Consider the following 16972-nt stretch of genomic DNA (forward strand, 5'->3'; position numbering starts at 1 on the left):
ACACACACACACTCATCAAATATGAATCAACGTATGGATGTCTATTGACTAAACACAGACATCAACATTTGATTGCAGATTTATGCACATATTTAAGATTTTCTAAAGAATATTCATATTGTTACTAGTATAGATACTCCTGCACTCACATTCATACTTTAAGGTAAATTTACATTTATTGGGTTATGTACTATGTGGGTACACATTGACTTCCAGTTATGAAGAAGCTACAAATTAAAGGACAAAGTTACGAATAACAGTGCTTGTTTGAAAAGACAATTAACATAAGATTAGCATTGGAACATTTAAGGTTTCCTTCAAAAACTAGTATCAAACATAATAATAAACATGATCATAATGGTTCCCAACAAAAAAACCTTTCATATTTATTTTATAAAATAAAAAAATGTGTAATATTTAAAAATTAAGACCGAAATATATATTGTTTATTTCTTATATTTAGTTATGCTTTCATGCATAACTGATATTTTCCTGACTCTACACTCCCAATCTCTATCAAAATATTACCCCACTACTATCACGCATCCACAGTAAACATCAGCATTGGATCAATCCATATCTGAATTATATTCGTATGAAATACTATCTGAATTACATGTTGTCAAATAAATGTATGCAAATGGTAAATTCACACATTTCGTTTTATATGTCGAATATTTGCTCATTTCAATTTTGTATCGAAAATGAGTTACCAGCATCACTGTACATATATGTTTCCGATGATTTTCAATTATTTTGTATGCCTCAAAATTTGTCGTTTGCAAATATATAGTTTATACACTGTGCATATTCATATGGACTAAATGTCTATCAGATTTTCGCATAATGTTGCGAAAGCTCATTCCATATTTATTCCTTCGTTCTTTCAAAATGCATAATATTGATGAGTTGTGTGAATAAATACATATTTCAGTATTATTCCGAAGGATACCCATGTACTCACACTGAGACATATTTACACCCATGTACATACATACAGTGACTACTGCTGCTATGTTGCCATTTGTATACGTAAGTGATTAATTCATAAGTACTTTATAACACTCGAGAGTTTAGTAGACAAAATTGAATTGAAATGGCAATTATGACACAAATCATTTACGTTCCATTCTCAATTGATAGGCATTCGCATTCACACAACAACGACGAGGATGATGGATAGGTAGGATAATGGATGGATGGCTGACAGTCTCACCGTTTGAATCAGACGTATGTAAGTTTTACATAAGAATGGATGGTGGTATGCCTCCTTGCTTTTGAGAATATTGAAGTATTCTAAACAGTCATAAGTTGTGTTATTGTATCGTTTCTATTCCATTCAAGTCAAGTCAACATTAACTGTAAGGCATAATTTTCATCATCGGCACCACCAATTCGTTCATTCATTAGTCTCATAAAATACATTATGTCTCATGGAAATGTCTATTTCATCAAATGACTATCATTAAATATGCACAATTTTAATTTCAAAGTCATATTGAAAGGTATTTTGTGGAAGATTTACACTTCAACTCATAATTGTTTTCCAAACCATGTCTTCTGTTGGCATATTACAGAGATTTTATGCAATTAAATAAAATCCAAATTTTATAATTACTAGTCTAAGTATTATTTAATTTATGTTAGATGAGCAAGAATATTGCCATAGTTTCGAAGTAATGGCAGTAATGTAATGAGCATAAAGGATGATTTTTGTGCAAAGTAGGATATGGTTCAATCAAGACAAATTCAATTAATAATACCTAGGACATTTCATAAACTTTATATTGTCAAAAAGTTTCTGTTTATTTTTCAATGACCTAATTAGCATACCTAACCAAATTGTTCCACGGTCTACTTTCTTCATTTGTAATTATTTGGCATTTGAGCGAAGATAACGTTTTGATTTCATTCCGTACCTAAAAGTGGATATTGTTTTAGAAATTGTTTGTTTTTCCTTATAAAAACAAAAATTATTTTCAATTCTTTTTAATTATTTTTTTTTGTTTTTGTTTTATATTGGAATTCCAAAATTCCATTGAAATGTGGGGGTCATAAAACAAAGCAAAAACATGTGCATATTCATATTAAGTTCCATAAGTCTCCACAATTTAATTGATGTCTCCACAACTGATATAAAGACTTTAGACAATTTATTATCTCTATTCGGAAAGCAAAAATATGGACACATCTTAGCCCGGAAAACAAAAGAGCAACAACAAACTCAGTTGGCTAACTAGTAGTACGTTTATCATCAATTCCTTACAAACGAACCGATCGATTGGCATCGAAGTGATGGCAATTCTTTTTTGTGTTCGGCATCAGTGTTTCTTGTCGATCATCATTGATCAGTGGCCATGCCTTTGATAATTCACGAACAGAGAACGTTCTCTGCACAAAAATCATATTCGTTTCATTTTTATTGTGTGTATGGAGTATGTGGCCCGGTGCATTATACGGCATGCGGCATTGGCCATGTAGCAGTTAGCAGTTGCTTAAAGTCTTAAATGTTTTATAAATGCTCTGCCCCGCGGGATTTCTTGTTGACATTGTGATCAACGAGATTGCAAGCGACATCTGATATGATAACTTGTCGCTTTTTTTTTCTCCTCGGAGTTCTTAAAAAGAAACGATTAGACGTAATGTTTCAGTCAGCGTCAAACTTCCAGCCAGCCACATCCCCTCTCAACCAATCCAGTCCAATCAGCCTGGCAGCCAGCAACTTATGTTCCTTCCCTCCCGATGGTTCCTTTCGTCGTCCATCCACTCTGATGTTTTGTGCTTTTCCCTTGGCCATCGATCGTTCTTTCGTCTACCAAAAAGTATATGACGTTTCGCTCGTTGGTCATGGCGAATTTTGACACAGATTCGGAACAAAAAGCTCACTAGAGAATGTAAAACGACAACAACACAACAAAATCCTTATTTGGGTGATTACGTTGAGGTTTTCTTTTTATTCGTTTTGGGCGCATTGGCCGTCTTTGTGGCCTTTGGCGGATCGACAGCTTTGTTAATGTTTGGGGAAGGATTTGTTGTGTCCCCCTTGTCGAGAGTTTACTTCCATGCAGCTTGTTATCCCCTGTTCTCCATGCAGGGCTATTGTTTGTGATTTTCAAAGAAATGTTTCTCTGTAAGCTGCATGTTTGATGCTGTGGATCAGTTGAGAAAATTGCTTAATGATTCCTGCAGCTTTTTGTTGTTTGTTTTGATTTTTAATTTTATTCGAGTGGCGTCTAAGTGTGTATTTTGAAAAACCGTTGTTGCACTTCTGTACGCAATTGTCATTGCGGTGATTGTTTTGGCATTGTGTTCTGTGCTGCGTCCGTCCTCTTCAACCTTAACCACTCGCCAGAAGTTATGTGACAGCAGTGGGCTTTCCGGCACTGGTGGTGGTTTGCTATTCTGTTCTGGAAGTCGACTCCAACATCAAGCAATTGCCCATTATCAATCGTACGACATGTTTTCCTTAGGTTCATGTTATTCTTTTGTAATCGTTAGCCATCAAGTTGTTGTTGCTGGCCAATGTTGCTGTTATGTTCTTGGATTGACAATTGTTGCTTGTTGTTGGTTCGTATGCTGGCAATTGCTGTTCTCGTGTAATTAAAACAAATACATCGGACAAAAACTAAGTTTGCAGCACAATGTTTTTATTGCGTACTTTCTTGCAACCCTTCCCGTTCCGTGCCCTCCTCCCGTTCTAGTTGAGGATGATGTTGCTGATGCTTTTCCATGTAGTTTGACTAAATGACATTGACGTTTGCTGTGTGCGACATCAAATGAAATGAGCGATTGCTGCTTCACTTGTAGTTGACGTTTGTCTTTTAGTTGCTCCGACAAAGCTTGTTATGACATGATTTGATTTATGCTTTCATCATTATCAATCCCTCCGGTTTTTTCTCTGGTTGATCTGGTTGCTTCGTTTTCTGTCGTTTTGGAGCCGCTAGCTTCACTAGGTGGTCACATTCGAGCCGAGAGTAACATTATCATATTAAATAAATTAACAATTATCGCAAGGATTGCCACGTCAGATTTCCGATTAGCCGAGACTATATTTCAACTTTTAATAAGAGAAATTGTAATGTTCATGTTTCGAATGTAAATGTATACGAAATTTCCACTGGTGGTCGGTATGTTATTAAGCGTGTGTGTCACATCCTTTTTTCTTCTGTCAATTCTGTAAAACGATTTATTGAATTAAAAAATAATAATACGATAAAAAGATGGTAATGTACACACACAAATACACACTCAAAGCCAAGCAAATCAAAGAATCCCACTCAAATATCGACGCTGCTGTGCTCCGGTGCGATTATAATTGGAATTGAAACATGTTTAACAAGATCTAAATAAATACTCGTATTATTATGCGAATGTACGAGTATAGGCGCGGCGGTGCTAAATTCAATTGAGTCGGCAACCAGGCATGTAGTCAAGTAACCGGCTGGCCATCCATCCATCGCCAGAGACTAAGAGGTTCGCAGAAGAGTTTCCAGAGTTTGTCTATGGAAAACTAAAGCCATGTATGTGGTAAAAAAATGTTTTTCATGTAGCAGACATGAAGAAAATCGACAAACCAAAGATTTCGTTTTTTATTTACCACTTTTAGGATATATTTTATTTTGTACTCAAACTATTTTGTATATTTATTTGATTAGCTACAAAAACCAGCATTATGTCATATGCAGGACATAGGTGCGAAATCATTAATAATTGATTCTTTGCATATCCTTCATAATAACAAATACACAAAAACATGATACTCTGTACCACACTGTGATGTAGGGTATTTTGCAAGATTGTGCTATTTACATTTCCGAAGATAATGGCACCTTAGTTGGATGTATACGCTAATATGTGACAGCATGTCCAGACATATGGTGCATTTCTGCCATAGAAGCAGTTACGGAAAGACAAGAAACTGAACTACTATTAGTTTTGTTAAAGCCAAATCTTAATAGAAGCAAGTTTTAGCAGTAATTTAGATAGGCTGAGGTACGATTGTATTCATACTAATAAAAACAACATTAATTATATATTGTGTGTTTGCTGCAAGTGCCTGAGTGAGTGAGTGTACGCAGCTGATAAAAAACCTGACGAGTAATGAAGTGGAGCTGGGGGAAACATAATAATAACAGCAACACAATATTGCAGACGCAATAATCCATCGAACATTGCTGTTTTATACACAGAACTGAGGAAGAGATAACATGCAAGTGGGTCATATAGCACATCAACCATTCATTCGCCACATACCACATACTATCAGTGACTGACTAGCACTCGTATTTCCCCGATCGTAGACAAGCGCAGTTAGGAGTGGTGCAGTAACTGTTACGACTTAAAGAAATTAATTATTTACAAATAAAACTCTTTTGTTTACAATTAATTCTTCACAAAAGGTCTCCCATTGCAATTGGCTGTCCGTCAGTCGGAGTATTTGTTGTTATTCTCATACAATGCCAAGCAATTCCCAGGAATGTCAACAATAACAGCCCACAAACGATTGCATGACTCAAATTCCTCAACAGGATCTATCGATAAGTAACCATCCCGTTCCCATTGCTATGCTTGGGAAATTGATGAATTGCAAACATCAATTCGCATTTTCTGCATAGAAATAATATTCGTGTGCATGGCGGCGGGCAAATCAGGTTACAAAAGAAACTGCTCTGCTGATCCAATCAGTCGGCCAATGTGGAAGTATTGTAATCAAATTTCTTTACTTCAAGGATTAGACAGGAAGAAAACAAAGCCATGCTATTGGGAAAATGTATATGTTGTGCAACCTGAGCAAGGTCCTAATGTAGTGACATGTGCAATTCTCAGTCAAAGACATGCAAAGCGACTTCCTTCGGTTGTTCTAGGATAATAACTGGCATTGTGAAAGAATAATAAAAATTACTTTCATTCCCAAGATGGATTGGCTAGATAAGAGTAGGAGAGCAGCTCGAATGAAGAAATCAAAACAATGCCAAAACAACAATTGATTTAAAACGACAGACATGCATTCTCACTGTTCTGAGTTATGGATAACTGGCTGTTCCTGTTACCTGTTTCTTTGAGGACAACGTAGCCGCTTCCACAATACACAAAAAACAATAAAAACAAGTGAAATGTTTCAACTTGAATGCACATTTCTGAATTCTATTTGTGCAATTTATGTTCGTCTTTTATCTTCCACTGGGGGTCTCGGATATGAGTCGATACAGAAAATGAAACGAATCAACCAGTCACTCAGTCAGTAAGCACTAGCTCCTCAGGTTCTTATTTCATAACATCACCTGTCGTTAAATGAATGCTTTCTGATAAAAATAACATCAGCATGTTATGAAACGTCTGGTGTTGCGAGTGGTGAGGCACACTCAGTGCAATGCAATGTTACACAAAACGAAGTTTTGTTTGTTCTTTGTACTGTTACCACACTGAACACAGTGTATGGAATAGGCCCCTCTTCTACAGTTGGTGAACAACTTGCGAATTTTAAAGCATTGCATCCACCTCCTTCTAACTTTCTCGAAGATATTTAGAAATATTAGATATTTGTTGAACCTCTTATTGTAAATTTCTCACGGAAAACTGAGAATTTTTACTCTAGTAGTCAATGCAAACAAATTTTATTACGTTTATAATTTGTGGGAATTTAAACACTGTAAACTTTTTATTCCCAACATGTTTGTTGGAGGGAAGGGAGCACTGAGCATGGTCATAAAAATGCATTTATCGATGAAGCATAAAAGTAAACAAACCGTACAGACATAACGTAAATTGCCAAAGAAAGCGTTTCAGCATGACGGCGAAAGAAAAGCGCTTAGATTTCAATATTGCATGAGACAATAACAGTAATAATAATAACAAAATAATACAGAGAATTGCATTTTTATCCCTCCAATGCAATCGAATGCAACTACATTTCTGTCAGTGTTCTGTTCGCTTCGTTGGCCATGAATAAAATTCCATTGTACATTGAATTTGGGAAATCTAAAACGATAAATGCAATGATGGCTGTGGGAGAGTTGAGTCGTCAGTATCTCACTCTTCGTCATTGTCTTCAATATGTTGTTTTCTCAGATTTTATTTGTTGTCGTTGTTGTTGAAGTCATGGCGAGAGCACAGTGACAATGCTGGTGGTGGAGGCAAGCCAAATCATATGGGAAGCAAAATGTTTCAAACTCAAAGAGTAAATATTATTCAAATGGTACTCATAATTGAGTAAAAGAGAAACAGTTTTTGCTAAAGGGAGGACTTAAGAGCAAACTGTTTTCGAAATTAACTCAACATAAAACTGGTTTTGTTGGCTTATTTCAATGTTCGTCTCTCTGCGTCTCACAGCATAGCAGACTGAGTTCAATTGATCTTAGAGATTTTCTAATGAGCTACGAAATGAAATGAGATAATGTGAAAAATGTACATTAGTCGTTTCGTCAAGATGATATATACTTTTTAAAGATACATTTTGTGTATGTGTATCCTGTGTTTACTACCTTCGCCAACTAAGTAGAATTATAAGATCTCAAAATACCAATGGCTTAATCTTTTGGTTTCAGAAAATCTCCCACAAGTTTTGCCATACAATCAGTTGCTCTCCACTGCATACGTTATTTCTCTTCTTATTCTCTCAAATTATGTTGTGCCACCACTCTCACCCAAAGCCATTTTGCTTGCTACTCAAAGCCACCAAACCGGTCTCGTTAGTGTCAATGGCTCGATGCACTAAAATGTTTTCTTATGCTGTGCAACTGAATGTTGCCCAACAACCAAGCATACAGACAGACGGACGGACGGGCGGATTGACATGCAGACCAACACAAACCGATAAGTGAACACACAGCCAAAAATATAATTTTACCTCGCCTTTTACCTTCTACTACCACCATCCATCTCACGTATCTCTTGTGTCAGCCGCTCACGCAACTGGCCAAACAAAAAACCCACCAAGTTCACTGAGTGCTCACAGAGAAACCACTCAATTCGCGTGTACGATTGCATACCATTGCGAGCTCTCTCTGCTACTCACGATCTCCATGCAACAGACAGCAGTGTGTACGGAATTAATCACACAATTCCTTAGAGGCCTGATGTGGACAATTTGAGAAATCAGTTACTGAGAAGATTCCGAGTAGATCACACGTTCGTAAATTTGAAACGGAAAGAATTTATTTTTTTTTATATTCTTTACAAAAAAAAAAAAGATTTTTTGTTTACTCAAAAGAAACCTAAAAACACACACAAATAACAACAAACAAGATCTACTCTAGTTACAATAAAAAAAATTAAAAAGTGTATTAAGCAAATATTTACAAAACAAAAAGAAAAACCAAAAAACGACAAATTGTTACCAGAAATACGTTACGTTCGTTGCCTCACACATTTTGGATTACGGTCACGGGCTTCGTCCGCACATCTTAAGCAAGAAAAAATAAAGAAAAAAACCAAAAATTTATCAAAAAGCACTATGAACGTTCAAATTGCTTTGTGTGCTTGAGAAAAAGAAAAAAGAATAATACGATAAATAAAAAGAGAGTAGTGTATGAAGAATAAGAAAAGTAAAAATCTGTAAAATTTGATAATAAGTTATCTCAAGCAAATGGAAACACAAAAATGAAGAATTCTAAAGAACTAAAATCGTAATCAAAGTTAAGTGCAACCAAAAACAAATACCTATTTATCTCATCGTAAACGTTGCTAAGCCGACACATCTCATCAGCATCACACGAAGCCCTAACAGATACCCCCTCGAAATTGCTTTAAGATGGCTCTAATATCGAAAACCATCTTATCGGTGCTCATTTCATTCATTATTCCGGTACTCGGTGCTGCGTTAAGCAAAACGGTCTTATACCAGGCGCCCGACGAGTGCCGTTGGTCCGGTGCCAACGAAGTTGACATAACCCTGGTGTGCCATTTGCGCACCATAAACTCGGAATTGGAAAACACTAACTTCAGTGTGATACAACCACAAAATACCATTCGCCTGCGACTCGAGTGCAATGACGCCCTGTTCTTCCAGAGTACCCTGAGTCCGGATAGCTTCCGTTCGCTCGTAGAATTGCGTTCTCTTACCATTGAGTATTGCAAACTCGGCAATCTGACCGACGGTTCGTTCCGTGGTCTACAGGACTTGCGCAATCTCACCATTCGCACACACAACGGCGATTGGTCGACGATGTCGCTGGACATCTCGCCCACCAGTTTCAGTGAGTTTCGACAATTGGATCGTCTTGATTTAAGCCTCAACAATATATGGCTTATTCCCGATGGCATGATTTGTCCACTAAAAGTACTGAAGCACCTTAACATCTCGCATAACGAAATCCAAGACATTAGCAATTTCCACTTCAGTGCCTCGCTCAGCACCCGCAAATCTCGCATTTGCGGCTCGTCCCTGAACAGCATCGATTTGAGTCACAATAAAATCGCAAATCTACCATCGGCCATATTCTCCGGTTTGGGTCGTCTCGTCAACCTGAATTTGGCTCGCAATGGTATGAATTTCATTGCCGATCGCGCCTTCGAAGGACTGGTTTCGCTGCAAGTTGTAGATTTATCTGAAAATCGTCTGACCTCCCTACCGCCAGAACTGTTCTCGGAGGCCAAATTTGTCAAGGAGATCTATTTGAAGAACAACAGTATCAACGTCCTGGCCCCAGGCTTGTTCAGTGAACTGTCTGACTTGCTTGTCTTGGACATGTCGGCCAACGAACTCAACTCACAATGGGTTAATTCGGCCACCTTTGTCGGTCTGAAACGGTTGGTTTTGCTCGATTTGTCTGCAAATAAAATCAGCAAATTAGAGGCCAATCTCTTCCGCTCGCTGACAAGTTTACAAGTACTGAAACTGGAGGAGAACTACATTGATCACATTCCCGATGGTGCTTTCACTGATTTGACCAACTTGCACACATTGATTTTGTCAAACAACCGCATTTCCACCATTGGGCCGAATACGTTCCGCGGCTTATATGGTATTTTGGTGCTCAGCTTGGACTACAATCGCATTTCGAAAATAGACACGCAAGCCTTGAAGAACTGCTCCAGCATACAGGACCTACATTTGAATGGAAACAAACTGCAAACCGTACCAGATGCTCTCTCTTATGTGCCATTACTGAAAACACTCGATTTGGGTGAAAACTTGATCACGAGCATTGAAAACACCTCCATTACTGCCATGGAAAACCTGTACGGTTTGCGTCTCACCGAGAACGCCATCGACTACATTAGACGTGGTGTGTTCGATCGCATGACTTCGTTGCAAATATTAAATTTGTCTGGCAACAAAATCAAAGGCATTGAAGCCGGTGCCTTGCACCGCAACACTCAGCTGCAGGCCATTCGCTTGGATAGCAATCATTTGAAAAACATTGCGGGACTTTTCACCGACTTGCCAAATTTGGTTTGGCTTAACATTTCGGACAATCGCCTGGAGAAATTTGACTATTCGCACATTCCCACTGGTTTGCAATGGTTGGACGTTCGCGCCAACCGCATTGCCCAATTGGGCAACTATTTTGAAATTGAGAATGAGTTGAGTTTGACCACATTCGATGCCAGCTCCAACCTACTTAGCGAAATCACAGCCGGCTCCATACCAAACAGTATTGAGGTTTTGTACTTGAATGACAATCTCATTGGAAAAATCCAGCCATACACTTTCTTCAAGAAGCCAAACCTCACCAGGGTGGACTTGATTCGCAACAAGCTGACAACCCTTGAACCCAATGCCCTACGCCTGTCACCCATCCCCGAAGATCGCGACATCCCAGAGTTTTTCATCGGCCACAATCCCTTCCAGTGCGATTGCAATCTCGACTGGTTGCAAAAGGTAAACACTGAGACTCGCACGCAGCCCAAACTCATGGACTTAGATCAGATCTACTGCAAATTGTCCTACGCACGCGGCAAGACTCATGTTCCCCTCATTGAGGCCAAATCTAGCGATTTCCTGTGCAAATACGAAACCCACTGCTTCGCCCTGTGCCACTGCTGTGACTTTTATGCTTGCGATTGTAAAATGGAATGCCCCGACCGCTGTTCCTGCTACCACGACCAGTCATGGACCTCAAACGTGGTTGACTGTTCGCGTTCCGGCTACGATCGTGAATTGCCATCACACATACCCATGGATTCCACTCAGCTGTATTTGGATGGCAACAATTTCAAAGAATTGTCAAGTCATGCCTTCATTGGACGCAAACGCTTGAAGGTCTTGCATTTGAACCACTCGCGCATTGAGTTCATCCACAACCGCACATTCTACGGCCTGTTGGAGTTGGAAGTTTTGCAACTGAATCACAACAGCCTGCGACACCTGAATGGAAATGAATTCCAAGGCCTTGACAACCTGCAAGAACTTTATCTTCAACACAACGCGATTGCCAGCATCGATTCGCTAACGTTTACGCATCTTTACCACTTGAAAATCTTGCGCTTAGATCACAATCTAATCACTGAGTTTGCTGTGTGGAACTTCTTGCCTCCGTATCTCAATGAATTGCGTCTAACTGGCAACCCCTGGTCATGCAATTGCGGCTTCGTGGACAAATTCCGTGACTACATCAACCGTCATGAGTCTGTTCTAGAGAAACCAAAGTTACGCTGCTCTGCTCTAGCCGGCTCCAACGGCACAGTGGGCATAAATGCAACAGCACTCACGCAACAACCAACCGAACAGTTCGCCCTCTACCTCAGCCCGGAAGTACTGAAAGATACCACCATTCGCTACTTGGTCTGCGGCGGAGTCCAGCAACAGCAGTTGTTGGGAGTCAGTGGCGCCGCTGACATCAATGATAACGTCATCAACGGCAACATGACCTCTACCAAAATGATTCTGTCACAGCCACCCATGCATGATTACGTGCCAATTCTGGTTGCCATACTAACCGGGTTTGTGTTTGTGATCATTTGTACGATGTTGGTTTTCATCTTCAGACAGGAAATGAGAGTGTGGTGTCACTCACGGTTTGGAGTACGGCTCTTCTACAACGGCAACAAAGACATGGACAAGAATGAGCGGGAAAAACTCTTCGATGCCTTCATCTCCTACAGTTCAAAGGATGAAGCATTCGTGACCGAAGAATTGGCTCCACTATTGGAACAAGGTGAGACTCGTTACAAGCTGTGCCTACAGAGTCGTGATTTCCCCGTTGGTGGTTACATGTCGGATGCAATTGTCCAGGCCATCGATACATCGCGCAGAACGATAATGATTTTGTCGGAGAACTTTATCAAGTCCGAATGGTGCCGATTTGACTTTAAGTCAGCTCATCAGTCCGTGCTGCGTGACAGAAGAAGGCGTTTGATCGTCATTGTTCTTGGCGAAGTTCCTCAAAAAGATTTAGATCCCGATCTACGCTTGTATCTGAAGACCAACACTTTCCTACAGTGGGGCGATAAGTTATTCTGGGAAAAACTGAGATTCGCCCTGCCCGATGTGCCCAATAATCAGAGGCGGCCACACGGTGTTGGGGGTCATTGCACAGGTGTCGGTGTACATATGCCCATGGCGCCGCATCATCATCACATGCAAACACACCACCTGCATCACATGCATCCCCAAGCGCAACTGCAACAACACCACCTGCAGCATGCCAGTTTCCGTTCGCAAATGCATCACAATATCAATGGCAGTAGGCAGAACCACAATCGAAACACGCCCCAGCCACCACAGCAATCCACAGTATTGATGGGTCCTCCATGCCAGAATATGCCACCACAGCAACAACAACAGCCGTTACCTCTGCCTCCAAGCGCCGGCGGTCAAAGCAGCATCCAGCATCAAAGTCTACCACTACCACCCTGCCCTAGTCCACGAAGTGCTACAACGCAGTCTTCAATTGGTGGAGCCTCCACAAATTCCGGAAGATCTGTTGCGGTGCATATTTAAGTTAAATACTTTGATAACAGATAGGTACGAGTGTTAGTGCGATAGGCCAGAGCAATAGAAAGAAATACGAAGTGAAAGATCGACCATTTTGCACAAAATTCCGAACAAAAATTTACTGAGAAAACACATTTGGAAATTTTGTTAGTTCGCCAGTAACTGCTGTGCAGCAACTACCTTGCCTTTCGTTTCCCCATTCTTCCTTCGTCTGTTCGACCGGGATATATATTTCTTGTTTCTACTATATTTTTTCGTCCGCCCCAGTCAATCATTTTAAATGACCATTTTGAATTTGTATTTCTGCCTCGTTAAAACAAGACGTTTTTATTTCACGTTTTTATGATTTTCCTCTCGATGTCGGCTATTCGACTCTGTCTTGCTTGATGTCAGCAAAACAACGTAGAAAACGAACGAAAGAAAACACGTTAATGGGGAACGGAAAAGCTATTACAATAACAGGCTGATAAACATGAGACCAAGCAGACGAAGACCAGTGACGAACGAATGGACGGACGACGAACGGGTAGGAAGACTGACAGGAAGAGAAAGACAAACGGGCATCAAGGTACAAACAAGCTACAAAGTTATGGAGGTAATGAGGGAGATGGCCAATAATGTGCAAGGCTAGGATATAGGAGGAAGACGGCCACGAAAAAGGCAACCATAAAGAACCTTTTGGCACAATGGTAATACCAAACAACAAGCGTAGCAAACGAGCCAAGATGCAAATGAGCTGCCGTCGCTGCTGATATTGCCAAAGTCATTGCAGTCCGTTGTCTTTTTGCCACAATTGACACGGCATGTATTTTGGTGTGCTTGTTGCGCTCTGCGGTGCAACCATTGGATTCAAAACGCGTTTGTTTGTTGCCTCTTAAGTTTCGTCTTTGCCTTGGTCGTTGTTTTCGCTATGTTTCCTTTTCCACCTTGTAATGATTCAGAAAATTGATGTTGCATGCTACGATGGTAGGCAACAACAGCAATCAGTACCAAGGTGTTCGGTTTGCAATGTTTGGGGGGAATGGCCACCACATTAGGACAACGTAAGCAAAACAAAACCGGCAAACAATCCACAGACATGTTATGCACATCACACTACCGACTACACATCACTCGGTCATACCAAACAACCGACCGTCCGAACGACTGATCAACTAAACCGAACAGCATAACATGCAAAGTATTGAACGCCAGACTTGGTCTGAGTGACTCTGCAACTCCAGCAAAAACCAGACGTTTTTCGTCTCGGCGGTCATGAATCGCCAGTTGAATTTCTATTCCTTGTCCAAAAACGGGTAGAGACAGGCAGCAGGGTTTGTCTGGTGCAAACCAGCTACAACGACGGCGAACCGTTGGAAATGAAAGAGAAAAAATGGGGACAGCAATGCAGCATTTCGGTTTTTACGACATTCAACCATAACTATTCGAATGGGGCAGCAACCAAAATAGATTTCCTTGCCTTTCTTTCTTTCGGTCTTTGAGGCTAAATTCTCTACGCCAACAAAAACAAATTGCTACATGTGTTGCACAGCCCAACCGGGTAGCACTGCATAGCTAGACGCCAGGAGAAAGGCCAACGACAAAAATTGCAAAATGCTTTCTAAACGTTTTACTTTTTTCTTCATTTCGTTGGGCCAAACATGAAATAGGTGATTTTGTGTTTCTTTTTGTTTTCGTTTTGGCAGAGTGGTCATCTTTTTTGCTTCGACTTTGAAACAAATCGAATTGAAGACATTCCAAGAATCTTAAAAGGGGTCATTGTAAATAGGTATGAAACACACACACATAGCCAGTCAGATTGCCAGCCAGATAGTAAGTGAGCATTCGGATAGGATTGAGCAAGACTAACTAATTAAGATGTTGAACAAATTATTGTTGTTTTTCAAAATCAATGAAAAAATGTGATATAAACGTTAAATTTAAGTTAAAGCCCTAAACTACACTTATTATAATTTAAGTCTATACAATTAATGTTTAATGACAGCTGCTGTATATTGTACATTGAGATAATAACTAGCCACCACTACTACTACTTAGCCACCTAGATTAAGTACAGCCTGTCCAGTCAGTAGAGAATTCGCAAACATTTGTAAATACTGATCATGTAAGCAATCATTTCAGTTAGGAAAGGTACTTAAATTGTCCACTCATCAACAAAGCCTCCGATTGAAACTGAACAAACAGCCAGCCATATATACATGTTTTTATTTATGCTTTTTTCACGATAATTGCAAAACGAATTGATGAATACCCCAAAAATAGAACGTCTCGAATGAGATCTCGCCATCCCATTCTCTCGAAACTGAGTATTTTATTCTTAGGTATTTTTATGTGTTATAAATAGTGACTGATTAAATGTATAAGCTAGGTTTGTAAATATATGTAAATTTCCAATTTCTCCTTATGTCTCTCCCATCCTGTTTATTCTCCCTCCCACTTAGCTCATAAAACATTGTATTAATTTATTTTGTGTATTATTTGTTTTATTTGTACTTTTTCCTAAATGTCTTAGCAGTTAAGTAGTCGTAATTATTATTATTATTATTAATTTTATTATAAGTAAGTTTACACGAAGTATAGTCGTATGCGATGTGAAGAAGCGAGAACGAATATCATATTGAAAACAAACAACAAAAGACAATAAAAATAAAAACCACAAAACAAATATTAAAAATATTAAAACAAAATACTTGCATTTCTTATTTTTTTTTATTATTATATCAATGAGAAGATGGCTGTTGCCGGGAAGGGATGTTTAAGGACGGCTTGCTATTGTTGTGAACCAATGATTAATGTCCGGCTGGGAATTTTTCATCTTCGACCATGAAAGATTTGGGTTGTTGCACCTATTTTACCTCATCTGGGTTATTCTGGGAAAACAAGAAGACCGCCTATACACATACATCTTGCTATGATGATTAACAAGACAACAATACACACAAATATCTTTTGTCTAATGTCTGATTAGTGCAGGTTGTCCAATTCACACAACTACACCTGTAGGTCGCCTCTCCAAGGTAGTCAGGTAGCCGATTGTGCAAACACGACAATGATGGCCATATTTGAAACGGTTGTAAATGCCATAAATTTCATCTGTCTCTGGCAGTTTTCTCTGTAACAAGATTACGATCAAGGTTAATTTCTTTTATCACTATTGACTTTCTGCTAGCAGTGCAAGAAATAATGAGCGGTTTGCCTTTCGTAATTGATAACGTTCATCTAAGTTTGACAGTTGTTTAATCCAAGGCCTACAAATTATTTCAATATTTTTCTAAACGGTTGTTTTGTTCCAGGTACCAGATTTCCGATTATCTTTAGCACAACAAATTTATGACATTTCAGATTTTGATCTATACCAAACATTTCTCTTTCTTTCTAGGTAAGAATAAAATTATTTCACCTTTTATGAAATTGTAAAATAACAAAACCAAAAATGAGATCAGAATTTCCAATTCGATGGAGGCCAAGTGACACTGAAAAAATCACATTAAGGTGAGTTCCAATTTGTATATTCAATTTCATCGAAATATTAGGATTTGCTAAATGGCTGTCATTTGTATCTTCGGATATTCAGAGTGTAAAACATATTCCCGAAGAAAAATAATAATGTATATGCTAAGTTCGATCAGTACGAATTTGCGAACGAAATGTAAAATTAAAACCCCATCCACAAAACACATTTCTATTCTCCAAATGCAGTATCATAGTTACTTCGCAAGAGAGAGGTGTATGGTAAATAGGATTTATTCAAGAAAATACATTTAAAAAATCATTTACATAGCATACTATGCTATTATAACAAATACACAAAAAGTTTATTACAGCCCCTTTTAGAAATAGGTTAATTAAGTCTAATGACATTAAGATTATCTTTGAGCTGTTGCCTCATCTCTATTTCACCTTTCTCTTCTCGTTTCGTTGGCAATGCAAATCGATGATTATGATGCCCATAATCTTCCAAGTTCACTAATTTCGTTGAAATTAAGTTGAATTTTTAATGGAATGTGATTCTAAATGACCAGTGGATGACAGTGATGCCTACTACTGTATAATCGAAATATTCCTCGGGCCAATCAAGAACAACAACGAAAGATA

The 16972-nt window shown here is 39.0% G+C and overlaps 1 protein-coding gene across 1 annotated transcript; it reads left to right on the forward strand.

The window, feature by feature from the left end:
* The first annotated feature begins 8534 nt into the window (after positions 1–8534).
* On the forward strand, positions 8535–12931 carry LOC133331438 (toll-like receptor Tollo). The gene has a single exon (XM_061539829.1). It carries the CDS (start codon positions 8750–8752, stop codon positions 12881–12883), a length of 4134 nt encoding a protein of 1377 aa, XP_061395813.1. The 5' UTR covers positions 8535–8749; the 3' UTR covers positions 12884–12931.
* Positions 12932–16972: the final 4041 nt, after the last annotated feature.

The sequence above is a fragment of the Musca vetustissima genome, unplaced genomic scaffold (assembly GCF_032173495.1).
Source record: "Musca vetustissima isolate MV318-11 ecotype Yass unplaced genomic scaffold, APGP_CSIRO_Mvet_v1 utg2953, whole genome shotgun sequence".
In the NCBI taxonomy this organism is placed as follows: Eukaryota; Metazoa; Arthropoda; class Insecta; order Diptera; family Muscidae; genus Musca; species Musca vetustissima.

Coding starts and splice junctions, on each gene's coding strand:
- LOC133331438 (XM_061539829.1), top strand. CDS start 8,750: ATGGCTCTAATATCGAAAACCATCTTATCGGTGCTCATTTCATTCATT.